This window comes from Sardina pilchardus, chromosome 13 (assembly GCF_963854185.1).
Source record: "Sardina pilchardus chromosome 13, fSarPil1.1, whole genome shotgun sequence".
Classification (NCBI taxonomy): Eukaryota; Metazoa; Chordata; class Actinopteri; order Clupeiformes; family Clupeidae; genus Sardina; species Sardina pilchardus.
In genome coordinates this window covers 30,086,292-30,100,458 of record NC_085006.1, presented here as the reverse complement: position 1 = coordinate 30,100,458, position 14,167 = coordinate 30,086,292, and the positions used below count along the sequence as shown (strand labels likewise).

The 14,167-nt window shown below is 45.8% G+C and overlaps 1 protein-coding gene across 1 annotated transcript; it reads right to left on the bottom strand.

Annotated features, from left to right (window-relative positions):
* Positions 1-48: 48 nt before the first annotated feature.
* Positions 49-13,055, bottom strand: gfm1 (G elongation factor, mitochondrial 1). Its single transcript, XM_062553237.1, has 18 exons — positions 12,919-13,055; positions 12,548-12,700; positions 12,297-12,429; positions 11,646-11,850; positions 9,698-9,814; positions 9,176-9,326; positions 8,322-8,476; positions 7,253-7,337; positions 6,057-6,194; positions 5,342-5,443; positions 4,947-5,003; positions 4,655-4,792; positions 3,880-3,962; positions 3,322-3,484; positions 2,989-3,133; positions 2,398-2,558; positions 1,664-1,717; positions 49-1,197 (listed from the first exon to the last, which is right to left on the bottom strand). The coding sequence occupies exons 1-18, from the start codon at positions 12,991-12,993 to the stop codon at positions 1,066-1,068; spliced, it is 2,247 nt and encodes a 748-aa protein (XP_062409221.1). The 5' UTR covers positions 12,994-13,055; the 3' UTR covers positions 49-1,065.
* Positions 13,056-14,167: the final 1,112 nt, after the last annotated feature.

Sequence of the window (14,167 nt, the reverse complement as noted above, 5' to 3'; positions counted from 1 at the left end):
CGGAGAATTCAGCACTCTTTTTTACTTTGAAGTTTTGTCAGACTGGTTATATTCAGTTCACATCTGTTTGTGTGTGTTTTGATAGATAAACAAAACGGTGCCCTAGAAACAGTAAGAGGCCGTCATAAGATATGTGAAGTTCGATTTGAAGATCTCCACACAGCTTCAATGAAGGAGCTATGATGAAATCACATTCTTATTTATAGTGGCTGTGTACATGGACTTCCTGATTTAATTAGATTATAATTCACGAGGCTTTGATTCGATTTGATATTGATTCACTCACAGAGGCCTACATTACCAGTGTTGTTCGGATAAGAAAATATTTTCAGAGAATGCCGCCAACTGGCTACACTGCGGAACCCTCTCAGTGTTAATGGTAACAGTTGGTAATGAACTATTAGTCATAATTAAAGACACACAAACGGTGATAGAATTAACATTTTAATTACACAGACTACATCATCATCATCATCATCATCATAATCCGCTGTACACAGTACAAAAGCAATTCACTGTATAGGCCCTCGTTTCCACCCCTCTGACCAGACATGGTCTAGTCCAGTGGCCCTGTCCACCCCTGTGACTAGATGTAGACTAGTCCAGTCCAGTGGGAAGTGTGGGTCATACAGTCCTGAAAGAGGAAAGTCTAAAAATGTATAAATTACTCTGTTGGTGCAAAAGGATACATCTTTGTCGGGGGAAATAGTTATGACGTTTTGACCTCAAGCTCACGCGGTCTGAGCTCAGTTATCTAAACAGTATGGCCGTGGCTGTCTTGTTGGCTCTGTTGGGAAAACGAATGGCAACCTGGGACACGTTTCATGCTTTTCATTACACAGACGACAGCAGGGCAGGTGGAGATATGGACGAAGAGGAAACATGTACCGTAAATATACACATCTGAACTCCACAGCACCGACATCCCTACTGTCCTCACTGCTAGAGGAAAGAGCTGAAACTACAGTCGAATCTGCCACTGGCAATCCAGGCTTGAAAGGAGACCCCCCAAATATGTCCTAGACAGTATGGTGTGTGTGTGTGTGTGTGTGTGTCCTCGGGCACTCAGTTCTTCCATTTGCCTTTCTTGGCAGGAAGCTGTCCTGTAGCCTCCAGGTACTTGTTGACGAGGTCCTCCTGGACGGCCGGCAGGCAGGGCTGATATCGGCTGAACTCCATCGTGTACTCGCCCTTCCCCTGGAGACCAGCAGGGGGAGAGAGAGAGAGAGAGAGAGGTAGGCCAGAGGAAGACAGAGAGAGAGGGAGAGGGAGAGAGAGAGCGAGCAGGGAGAGGTGGGCCAGAGGAAGACAGACAGAAAGAGCACAAGAGGGAGAAAAGATGTCAGATCACAGAAGAGAGAAACAGAAAGTGCAGGAGTGTAGGAGAAACAGACAGAGAGAAAGCACCAGAGAGAAAAAGAGATGTCAGATTGCAGAGAAGAGAGAGAACGAGGAGGAGAGAGAAAGAGAGAAAGAGATGTCAGATTGCAGAGAGAGAAGGAGAAGAGAGAGAGAAAGCGAGGGGGAGATAAAGAAGATGTGAAGTCAGTCCCAACAGAGTTGCTAGCCCAATAACGGGCATGTTCGAGCGGGTCTAAGAGCATCTAATGCAGGGCTCAGACACGTCTATGTGCAGAGGCAGCTGTGGCCGAGGGGGCCTTACCTCAGTACCGGAGCGCAGCTCGGTGGAGTAGCCGAACATGTCGTTCAGAGGGACCTGGAATCAGAGAGGCGTCGTTAACCTTTAAAAGGGTGGGTTTTGAACATTCTAACACAAGATTCCATTCCGCAACAATTCAACGTTCTAAAATTCTATGTAGAATTCAATGAATCCAGACATTCTTTAGAATGTTAATTTTCCAACATTCCAAACACGCCAGGGTGGTCAAAACTGAGCCCAGGTCAGGCTCGCAGATCAACAGCTTGGTTACTACTCTCACATGAACAGATAAAGCAGGATGAAACACTACTGCAAGCAGTGTGTTGTTATAAAGTGTATGCTTAATAAAGGCTTAAATGTTACAAATGTTACAAAACGTACACAACTTAAGTTCCCTGTTCATGGGCTTAAATGGGGTTACATTTACAAGATATAAATTAAACAGAAGTGTTGTGGCACACTTGGAACTTCTAGATATTTCTTTATTTGACCACCGTTTCGGCTTACACCTTCATCAGGGTCATTCAAAAGCAGTGTGTGTGTGGATATACGGTACGGTGTACGTAAACAATTAACACACGACAGCAAGCCCTGCTCATGGCCTTTCTCTATTCAGAATAACTTCCTCGTGCACTAGGTTACCTCCACCGATCTCAAGATCACGTGCTAATGCACAGTGAGATCAGCGGGGACCTGACCGCTACAGAGCTGTACAGGGCAGTCTCTGGTCTACTCACATCCGCGTAGAGAGTGAAGTAATCCTCCGCGCCGTCCTGTCCTGTGATGACGCCGTGGCGACGGTTGACCCCGGCGATGACCTGCCCCTGGAACTCATTGGGCGCGACGATCTCCACCGACATGATTGGCTCCAGGATCACGGCGTGAGCGTTCTCCATAGCTGCCATGAGGAGACAGCCATATTTAGAACACAACACAACGATCATGTGTTCACCTTCTGAAATGTTCTTTGGGTAAGGTTGGGGAAGAGGCCACATGGAAGCATCTTGCAAATGGCCAGGGACCGGAGTGGGCTTCCTCTCATGGTTATGGGAACAACGGGCCGACCACGGGCCATTTTTGCATCTGCTAGATACCAGTTGAGTTCAAAACAGTGAAGCAGGGCCCCGGCTGTGGTGCACTGCACTGCACGCCGCCCCCCGGGTTCAACTCCTGCCCCGTGGCCTTTTCTGGATCCCACCCCAACGCTCTCTCCCACTCACTTCCTGTCTGTATCTCTACTGTCCTGTCCAATTAAAGGCATAAAAAGCCCCAAAAATATACTTTAAAAAAAAGAAAAAACAAAACAGTGAAGCAGGTCAGGAGCTCACCTTGCTTGAGAGCGCCTTCTCCCGCGCGGATGAAGGACAGCTCGTTGGAGTCGACCATGTGACTGGCTCCATCGTCCAGCACAAACCGCACGCCGGATATCTTGTGTGCGGTCAGAGGCCCTTTCTCACAAGCCTCCCTGAAGCCCTGGAGAACAGAGGGAGAGAGAGAGAGAGAGAGAGAGAGAGCAAAGAAGAGAAAGAGAGCGAGCGATGAACACATAGTTATTATTACAAGGTCAGTATCATGTCATTATTGGTATCAGTATCCTGGTGGCCCTGGACGCTACGCTGTGTGTGTGTGTGTGTGTGTGTGTGTGTGTGTGTGTGTGTTACCTTCTCCACAGACGGGACGAACTGCTTGGGGATGTTGGTGCCAATGGTGCGGTCGTCAAACTCCACTTTAGTGTAGCTCTCCGTTTCCAGCGGCTCCAGAACGCCGATGACCTTACCGTACTGGCCCGAGCCCCCGGACTGCTTCTTATGCGTGAACTCAAACCTGCAGGGGACGCACACAGGGGTCAGGGGTCACACAGGGGTCAGGGGTCACACAGGGGTCAGGGGTCACATGTTCTCTTGAAGAGAAGCCTGGGAATGACTGATTTTAGGGGTTCACAAAATCAGAACAAATCCCTGATGGAACAGTCTATTTTTATCTAATAAAAAAAAAACAAGCAAAGCACGCACATACAGTACCATCTCTAAAATCTGGGTGCTGGACAAACTAGATATCAAATGAATCGAAGAGAGAAAAGTCGGCTACACCATGAGCTCCTGGTAAATGATAACGGATATTTTTTTCTGTTTATATCTAAACTCTTCAGATGGTAAAACAGCATTTTGAATGACACCAACTACTTCTCTGGGTACGGTAGGAAAAAAAAGAAAACTTACGGCACAGGTGCAGTGATGGTCTCTCTGAAGGCCACTTTGGGCTTGCCCATCACACACGGGCAGCCATACTCCCTCTCCATCCTCTGTACACACACACAAGCACACACACACATTTAATTTGAGGTAGTACAATGTTGTATCAGACAAATTGTAAGTACTTGTCCTAAATGCAAATAAAACAGCCAAGCCGCTAATTGGAGAGACTGGGTTTGGATGTAGCATACTATACTGTAGGTCATCATGTTGTGTTCATTAATGTACATATCATATAACATACAACATACACATATCATATAACATACAACATCATATAACATACAACATGCAGTGCTGTTCACATCTGCATTAGTGTGTCTATATATTTATATTTTAGAACATCATTACATACATCTGTTCAAAATGAGATTCATTCATTTTGATTTTGAGACATGGACCTCTTTCAAACAAAACGCCTAAATATCTTATGACAAGAATAACACTCTTTAAACACTCTTTCAAACAAAACAACTTTCTTCTGACATCAATAACTCACATAAAAACACTCTTTCAAACAAAACGCCTCAAAGTCTCTCTTATGATCTCAATAACTCTGGGCCAGGTTTCCCAGATTCATTAAGAAGCTCTTAAGTGCCAAGAACTTCTTAGGAGCGCTCTAAGAACGTTCTAAGAACGCTCCTAAGAAGTTCTTAGCACTTAAGAGCTTCTTAACGACTCTGAGCAGTAGGTAAGAGAGCAAGCTGCGGTGATGGTGATGGTGGCGGGGACGTCCCGTTACCTGGGAGTAGATCTCCAGGTGCAGCTCCCCCATGCCAGAGATGATGGTCTCCTTGCTCTCGGGGTCGTAGTGCACCCTGAAGGTGGGGTCCTCCCGCGTGAAGCGGTTGATGCCTTTGGAGAACTTATCCGTGTCGATCTGAATGACAAAGAACACGGCAGAAAGAGAGACTCATTTAAGCAAATGCATAGCTACTGTGTTTATGTGTGTATCTATGAGTGTATCTATGAGTGTGTGTGTGTGTGCGCGTGCAACAAGTGTTATGAGCCTGTTATAAGTCCTGAGTACTTACCTTGTTGGTGGGTTTTATGGACATGGAGATCACAGGATCAGGCACATGAATCGATTCCTACAGGCCAAAACATTTACATTGAGATGATTTACAAAAGTCTCCCTGCTAACAGCACAGATAAATGCAACTTCCTACAGGCCAAAACATTTACATTGAGATGCTTTACAAAAGTCTCCCTGCTAACACAACAGATAGATGCAACTTCACCTAACTCACTAAGAAATAAATGTTATGTTTTTCCCTTGAACTGACTACCCAGGAACAATTTTCAGTGTAAACGGACAATACAGTAGCTTCGTATCGCACTTATGACAGTAATAGAACATGATTTGAAGCATTTGAAAACGTTGTTGGCGCGGTGAGGATGCGTGCGATTGGTCTTCCTGCATACGCACCATGGAGATGTCAGCACTGGTGCGGGCGGTGAAGGTGTCTCCGCTGGCACAGTCGATGCCAAACAGGGCACAGATATCCCCCGCGTACACCTCCTCCACATCCTGCAGGGGACAGGAAGTGACATGGTCAGGGTCGGACAGGCTCAGTCATTCAGCAGCAGCAGTCAAATGAAAAGTGGTTCTCCACACAACGCATCGTTTATCAAACTAAACCTCTATCAACACTCACTCAGCATCTCATCAACTCTCATCTCTAAAGCCGTGGAGAGGTGTGTCCTTGAGTAAGGTGGCATTCACATCAAGAACGCTAACGACAATATACAGTAACCATGACGATAAAAGCGTCCACACTGACCAACGATCACGATAAGTCTCTCGCGTTAATGTGATGGCTGAAATATGATTCTGATTGGCTGTTGGCCTGAGTAAGGCTCTGGGGAGACTGGCCCTGGTAACCCAAATTAACAAATAAATAAAGTAAAGTATGAGTGCAAGGGCCTCTTGGAGACCACCAGCTTGAGTAGGTAAACTGCCCCATGAGTGGTCATATCCCTCTAGGTCAACTGCCCCGTGGGCATCATGGCCACTCTGGATAGGTCAACTGCCCCGTGGGCATCATGGCCACTCTGGATAGGTCAACTGCCCCGTGGGCATCATGGCCACTCTGGATAGGTCAACTGCCCCGTGGGGTATCATGGCCCTCTGATGCCCTCACCTCCATCTCGCCTGCGTGGAGTCGGACCAGCCTCTGCACGCGGATCTTCTTGTTGGTGCGCGTGTTGTAGATGTACTCGGCCTTCTTCAGGCAGCCCTGGTACACACGCATGTACGTCAGCTGACCGAAGCGCCCCGCCTGAGAAGAGAAGAGAGGAGAGGAGAGGAGAGGAGAGGAGAGGAGAGGAGAGGAGAGGAGAGGAGAGGAGAGGAGAAGAGAAGAGAAGAGAAGAGAAGAGAAGAGAAGAGAAGAGAAGAGAAGAGAAGAGAAGAGAACAGACGAGAAGAGAAGAACCCTCGTGAAGGACACAGTGGAGCACGGATCAATGAGCTGTAGGAATAATATGTCTTAGAATAGTTCTTTAACAATGTGCTCTAACAGAATGTCACTAACTCTGAAACGCTGAAACACTGGGAATCAGCCCAGGTAGCAACAATGTACGCAATGGCCGCTATAGGCCAGTAACTGATAACAGCAAAGGATAAAACCTAAGCTGAAACTGTGAGCTGGAGGAACGCCTTTCTCAGTAACCCATTGTGATTGCTGGAGGAACGCCTTTCTCAGTAACCCATTGTGATTGCTGGAGGAACGCCTTTCTCAGTAACCCATTGTGATTGCTGGAGGAACGCCTTTCTCAGTAACCCATTGTGATTGCTGGAGGAACGCCTTTCTCAGTAACCCATTGTGATCGCTGGAGGAACGCCTTTCTCAGTAACCCATTGTGATTGCTGGAGGAACGCCTTTCTCAGTAACCCATTGTGATTGCTGTAATTCTGTCTTGTAACCAGTAAACCGTCTGTTATTAACTCAAAACTTAATGTCCGTCTCTCTCCCTCAACCAACACGCGGAAGAATATTACTTTCTTCCAACAGAGCAATGTTGCTTTCTTAGTTTACAAGCGCTTTTGCACACCTCTTTTCACCTGAATTCACCTGAGGAAGGTCTATGACCGAAACGTCGTCAATAAATGTTTGCATGCGTAATGGACAGTGTGCGGGATTCTCTCTTTTAAGTAAAACAAATGTTGCTTTCTTGTCATTCCAGAACAGGTTGAAATGTTGACAAGAGTAGGAAGTACTCAGGTCCGGCCGGTCGAGAAACAAAACAGTAATAAGACAACAACAACACATGGCGATTCTGTATGATATGGTATGGAGCTAAGCCAATCCTCTGAGCACAGGGCTTCTACACTCACCTCCAGCTTGAAGGCCAGGCCCACAAAAGGCTTAGATGCATCTCTGGTGGGGTCCATCAGGATTTTAGTGGCTTCACTTGAATCCCTTATGCACCCAAAATAGAAAAAAGAGGACTTGAAACGTACACACCAATAAATCCCTCCATCTCAAGGGAAAATACCTCTCAAAACACTACGGCTCCCAATATGATGAGTAAAGTGTTAAGTCAAACGAAAGCTAATCTAATGACCAGACAAAATCTGTTTGCTAATTTAGCCATGGGCAAGACCAGGGGCAGGATTAGGAGAGTTGGCTTCAGTTAGTTCACATCCACCGTCTTTAAAAACGGTGTCCCTCAAGTGCTCTCATCCGCCCCCATGCACACAAACAAGGTGCCACATAAACACTTGATGTTGACTGTACATGGATTGGTGGATGAGCTACAGATTTCCTGCTGGGAGGCCAATCCACATAGACGACTTTGTGGCCGTCGTCAGTAACCTTATGCAGAAACTCTGATGACCCGGCTCATTACTCTCATATAGATAGCTAGAATTCATGTACAAGAGAACTTAGCATGTCGATAAGAGTTTGCACTTTGCCAGCCATTTAACATGCTGTAGGTCTGTATGCACCAGGCTTGTGCAAAATTCATGAATTGGAATTTGAATTGGAATTGGAATGGCAGGAAGTGGAATTCAATTCATGGCAATTCAAAACAATTTCAGTCACACAACAGAATATGTTGAATCTCACATATATTCAGTTTTGCAAATGTAATTGGTTACTGTTTTCAATTAGAAGTTGTGCGTTTGATGCAATCATATCTGACATGACATCTGACAGCTTCACTGTTAAACACTACCCTTAAATTATGTAAATTAATTTATTTTATTGAATTTCTACTTCTTTTAATTCAAATTCGATTGTAATTCCGCATCCTGTTTTTGACCTCAATTCAAATTCGAGAATTTAACTGGAGTCATTCTCAATTCAACTCTGAATTTTGCACAAGCCTCCTTGTGTGTGCTGAGCGGCCCGAGCCTTGGCCCTGTGTGCTGCCCCCTGCTGGACATATGATGCACTCACTCGTCGTTGTGGAGCGCGTAGTTGTTGACCTCAGTGGGGTTGGGCAGGTAGTCCAGCACGGCGTCCAGGAGAGGCTGCACCCCTTTGTTCTTCAGGGCACTGCCCACCAGCACAGGGGAGAAGGTCCGCTGGATAGTGACCCTACGCACAGCAGCCTGGAGAGAGAGAGAGAGAGAGAGAGAGAGAGAGAGAGAGAGAGAGAGAGAGAGAGAGAGAGAGAGAGAGAGAGAGGAGAGAGAGGAGAGAGAGGAGAGAGAAAGGAGTGGAGAGAGGAGAGAGAGAGAAAAAGAGAGAGAGAGTGGAGAGAGAGGAGAGGAGAGAGAAGAGAGGAGAGGAGAGAGAAAGGAGAGAGAGGAGAGGAGAGAAGAGAGAGAGGTGAGAGAGAGGAGCAGAGAGCGAGAGAGAGAGAGGAGTAGAGAGAATGAGATAGGGACACACTAGATCACTCTACGCAGCAGTCTGCAGTTGTGTGGTCACATGTAAACTATGTTTGAACACATAGTTGCTGATGACATATTTTGTATGTCCATATATTGTGTAGAAAATGGAATGGAAATTTGGTTTCAAATTAATAATCACCGGGATCTCGGCATTGTTTTTCTACATCAAGAACCACATCATGTCTTGGCTCAATATATTGGCAGAGATATACATAAATATAATTCAAATCCAATAAACACGAACATGATGATGGTCTAACAAAAATGTTCCCAACCTGATCCAGGCATGAAATGCAGGAGATGATTTTAAAATAGTCTGGCAACTGAACACAATAAAGCAATAAAGGATTGTGTAATCGCACCTTCAGGCCTCAACTGAACACAATAAAGCAATGAGAGATTGTGTAGTGGCACCTTCAGGTCATCGACGGTGGGGATCTTCTCTTCTAGAAACATCTCTCCCAGGATCTCGTCGGCGTTGGCAACACACTCCACCAGCTCCTGCCGCCTGTCAGCCGCCTCCGCACGCATCTCCGCCGGGATCTCATCAAAGCGGATACTCTGACTGGACACACACACACACACACACACACACACATAGTGAGCATGAGGTCTTCACTGCACACTACAGACACTTACTACAAACCTCCTCTCATAACCTAAACACTTTCCCAACCAGGAAGACAGTTTTTATGACACACAGAGTATCTAGCTATGTCCAGGTCATGTACTGCACCCCAACAACAATAAGAAAAAACAAGGGTGGCATATATATTAATTACATGAATCATTCTCAATTGACAAATATTCTCCAATTGTCACAGTCTCCATCCTTCCTAGTGCTAGGTATTTCCAGGTATTGGCATTACTGACGTCATTCTGAATCAGTTCAGCGATGGCCACACATTTCATTTTGTCAGCACACGTGTCCCTCACCCAAACGGCCCCTCGAAGTAGAGGCTGCGCTCCTCGATGAGGTCCACCAGGCCCCGCAGGTTCCCCTCCAGGCCGATGGGCAGGTTCACGAACGCAGCGTTGTGGCTCAGCTTGCTCCTGAGAGACCACACAAGAGTGAGGTCAAGGGTCAGTACGAAGACTTTGATGTCAAAACATAACATACCTCTGGACAGACAGCGAATGTGTCACTCTTAAAGCATCGTAAACAATGTAAAGCATCGTAAACAACGTAAAGCATCGTAAACACTCTTAAAGCATCGTAGACAATGTTGCCATCATTCTTGCGTGTACTTTCATGCATACGTTAGATTACTTACTACACCATGAAGGGAATTCTAAAGACTAAAGTTCTGAAGCTGCAAAGGTCGGAAGTACAAACTGTAAACTGTCTATATTAAATTTGATATTTTATACTTTTCTTAAGCATTATTCTTTGTTTTTGTTTATGCAAAGCACGTTGAATAATCCCTGTGTATGAAACATGAATAAGTTTGCCTTGCTTATAGAGTGGTGTTATAACGGCACAGTGATATTATGGACGAGCGCTGATTACTCTGTATAATAGCATAATTTCTTAACATACTGGGGGTGTATTTAGATATGGATTTCCTCTGTGTATCTGAACTGCACTGTAAGTCACTCTAGGTATCAAACATCTGCCTACCCAGCAACAGAGTAGCCTAGCTGACGCGACCACATCTCAATGAGACATGGTCTGGCAACCAAACGTTAATTTTCTCGTATTTGAAAAAATGCCCAGATCCGTTCATTGGCCGCCAGGGATGTCTATCAAATGCGTACATGTGCATAGCTCACCATCGACTTGCTTCCCCCCTGTTCTGTGATTGGTCCCCTATCTCAGGCAAAAATGAGGGCGGTAGTTTCCAGGCTGCCTTTGCAGTGTGAATGAATTGGTTTCTTGATGTTTTGAGCCTCCAGAGTTGTCTTCAAGGCAGCACTGCCTGGAAGGCACTAGGGTTAGGCATGGGTTAAGGTTAGGGTTAGGCCCGGGTAGGATTAAGTGCCTTTAAGTCAACAGTGGCAGCTCTGCCAGGAAGACGACGTTGGGGGCTCAAAACACCAAGAAACCAATTTCATTCACACTGCAAAGGCAGCCTGGAAACTACCGAGATGAAATGAAATCACGCACAAAGCAGCATGGGAACCCCCAAGAAGAAACTGGGCATGAGCGAGAGGAAGAATTTAGGGAGTTAGGATGGAGCTCCTGACTGAAGGTCATTCTCATGTGTTTTGATCTGCTTGTTAAATAAAAGAACTTTCTTGTGTCCAAGAGCCCCAGAGACTGTTTTGGGGAGGGGAGACTTCTCCTCTCTGGTCACTCTCTCCTCTTGGCGCCAGAGTAGTTAATGAAAATTAATGCTACTTGTCTGTGGTTCTTGTGTCTTTAATATTTGGAAGATTTTCCTGACACCCAGGCTAGCAGCAGAGCCCAGCGCGGGCCCTAGCTCACCTAAGCTGCTGCAGGGCCCGGTAGGGGTTCTAGCTCACCTGAGCTGCTACAGAGCCCGGTAGGGGTTCTAGCTCACCTGAGCTGCTGCAGAGCCCGGTAGGGGTTCTAGCTCACCTGAGCTGCTGCAGGGCCCGGTAGGGGTTCTAGCTCACCTGAGCTGCTGCAGAGCCCGGTAGGGGTTCTAGCTCACCTGTGCTGCTGCAGGGCCCGGTAGGGGTTCTAGCTCACCTGAGCTGCTGCAGGGCCCGGTAGGGGTTCTAGCTCACCTGAGCTGCTGCAGGGCCCGGTAGGGGTTCTAGCTCACCTGAGCTGCTGCAGGGCCCGGTAGGGGTTCTAGCTCACCTGAGCTGCTGCAGGGCCCGGTAGGGGTTCTAGCTCACCTGAGCTGCTGCAGAGCCCGGTAGGGGTTCTAGCTCAGCTGAGCTGCTGCAGGGCCCGGTAGGGGTTCTAGCTCACCTGAGCTGCTGCAGAGCCCGGTAGGGGTTGGCGCCGGCGCGGTCCAGCTTGTTGATGAAGGTGAGGAAGGGCACGTTGTAGCGCTTCATCTGCCTGTTGACCGTCATGCTCTGGCACTGGACCCCGCCCACCGCGCACAGAACCAGAACCGCTCCGTCCAGCACGCGCAGCGAGCGCTCCACCTCGATGGTGAAGTCCACGTGACCTGTTACAGACGGGGGCAGAAGGAGAGTCGTTCCCATTAGGAATGCTCCTCTTCAGTGGTTAAGTCAACATGACCTATGGGGTGCCTCTCAACAGCTCTCCTCGATCCTCAACGCTCGATCCTCGAGGGGCATTCCCACTGATCTATAACTAACACTGGATAGACTATCCCATTGTTGCCGCCCCATCATTCTTTATCAAGATCAGTGAGGACGAGGATCGAGGAAGGAAGGGAGGGTGTATAAAAGCCCTAATGAGAGGCACCCATGGTGAACTCATTACGGTCAAATAAAAGAGGAAGAACGACAAAGTGAAGAAAGCAAAGGTAAAAGAGGAATTTTAAGGGTTTATGATCAGGACTTTGATGACCGAAAACAACGACTGGCTAAAAAGGACAGTGTAAAGCGATGACAAGCTCTCCCATGGAGTTTAATCTCTGTAGCCTACCTGGAGTATCAATGATGTTGATGTTGTGTTGATTCCACATGGTGTACGTGGCGGCTGACTGAATAGTGATGCCCCTCTGTCTCTCCAGCTCCATAGAGTCCATGACAGCCCCGACCCCGTCCTTGCCCCTTACCTGAAGGACAACACAAGACATCAGGATTACGTTTAGAGACACCAGGGGAGAGCGTCATTGTAGCCTAACGTTGAACAATAGATTATTTTAATGGCTGAATGTGACCTGTGTGTCTTACTTCGTGCATTTCAGCTATCCGTCCAGTGTAGTACAAAATCCGCTCGGTGAGTGTGGTCTTCCCCGAGTCGATATGAGCAGAGATGCCAATGTTGCGTATCCTCTCGTTGGGGATGATGACAGACGAACATGACCGACAACTATTTAACAGGACCTGTCAAAGAACACGACGCGACACAAATGTCTTATAGCAGTAATGTTATAGACACTATTACAGATTATAACTACTTGACTTTATAATACAGGAAGAGTTACATTCCGTGAACTATCCAGCGAAAGCGTTAACATTAGAGGAGTCTGACAGATCGCCGAGTACTAACGTTAACGTGAGCAAGTTGGCTAACTACGATAAGATTACAGTGGTAACGTTACCTGTTTCAGAGTCAATGTCCCAGGTTTCTTTAAGTGTAGTTGACTTAAGGTTAAACCTGCTTTTAGTACTCTCATTTTGGCTATACGGTTCGGGACACCTTTACACAACCGTGGATGGATGTCAGCCTGTGAAAGTCACGCCGGTTCGGTTGTGAAACGCTGCTTTTCCGGAACTACGGCAGATTGTAAGGGACATTACAATGAAGTAGCATCACTAACTTGGCGCCCCCAGTGGCTTGGGGGACATGCCAACAAAATATTTCAATTTTGCCAACAGGTTCGTCTTGGTTAATCCAAACTAACATGAAGGGAGTGTAGTGTATTGTAGTGTAGTGTAGTGTAGTGTAGTGTAGTGTAGTGTAGTGTAGTGTAGTGTAGTGTAGTGTAGTGTAGTGTAGTGTAGGCCTACTAATGATAAGATCCAGGATTTCTAGAATTCTAAATTTATTTCTAAATGGATGCTCACAGCAGGTAAACGTTCACAAACAATTGAAATATATACTAGTTGCAAATCTATTAATTTTCAGTATCTCAAATGATGAATTTTCTTTGTGTTAAATTGTTTTTTTCAGTACCAGTGTTCCTGTTCCCTTAGGGTCTTCTACATATCCACCCCTCCCTATTATAACAAAAAAACCAATTGCCACCACAAGGTGATGATGCCCCCTTCATTTCTACTTTTAAATCAAGGCTCAAAACCCACCTTTACACCCTTGCTTTCTCTCCCCCTTAATTTGATGTTTTTGTGTTTTATGTGTATTTTTTACTCAGTATTGTTATTTATTTGCTTTACTTATTATTTTATTTCATTTTATTGTATATTATTTCATTTTATTTCTTTACCTTTTTATTATACTATGTAGGCTACAGCACTTTGGTCAGTGTGAACTGTTGTAAATGTGCTTTATGAATAAATATTACATTACATTACATTACTTACTTACTTACTTACTTAACATGACACTGCACATCTGCTATTACTGTTTGGTTTTTGTTTATGTAAAGCACATTGAATGACCTCTGTGTATGAAATGCTCTATATAAATAAACTTGACTTGACTTGACTTGACTTGCTTAAACTTCTACTTGAACTTCATCAAGTTGACATATTTTAAAAAAAGACAACGAGACACAGTTGAATGCATGAATAGTTTATTGAGTTTTATTGACTTATTTTTCCTCTTGAGAAAAAATAGGAGAAGTTTAAAAAGTTAAAGAATACATTTAATTTCAAGTTTTTTTTGTCTAG

Excerpts from the sequence above, each read along its gene's own strand:
- gfm1 (XM_062553237.1), bottom strand. The coding sequence starts at position 12,993 with ATGAGAGTACTAAAAGCAGGTTTAACCTTAAGTCAACTACACTTAAAG. Across the intron at positions 9,327-9,697 it reads TACTTCGAGGGGCCGTTTGG|TCAGAGTATCCGCTTTGATG; the intron begins GTGAGGGACACG and ends GTGTGTGTCCAG. Across the intron at positions 4,793-4,946 it reads CCATAAAACCCACCAACAAG|ATCGACACGGATAAGTTCTC; the intron begins GTAAGTACTCAG and ends TTTGTCATTCAG.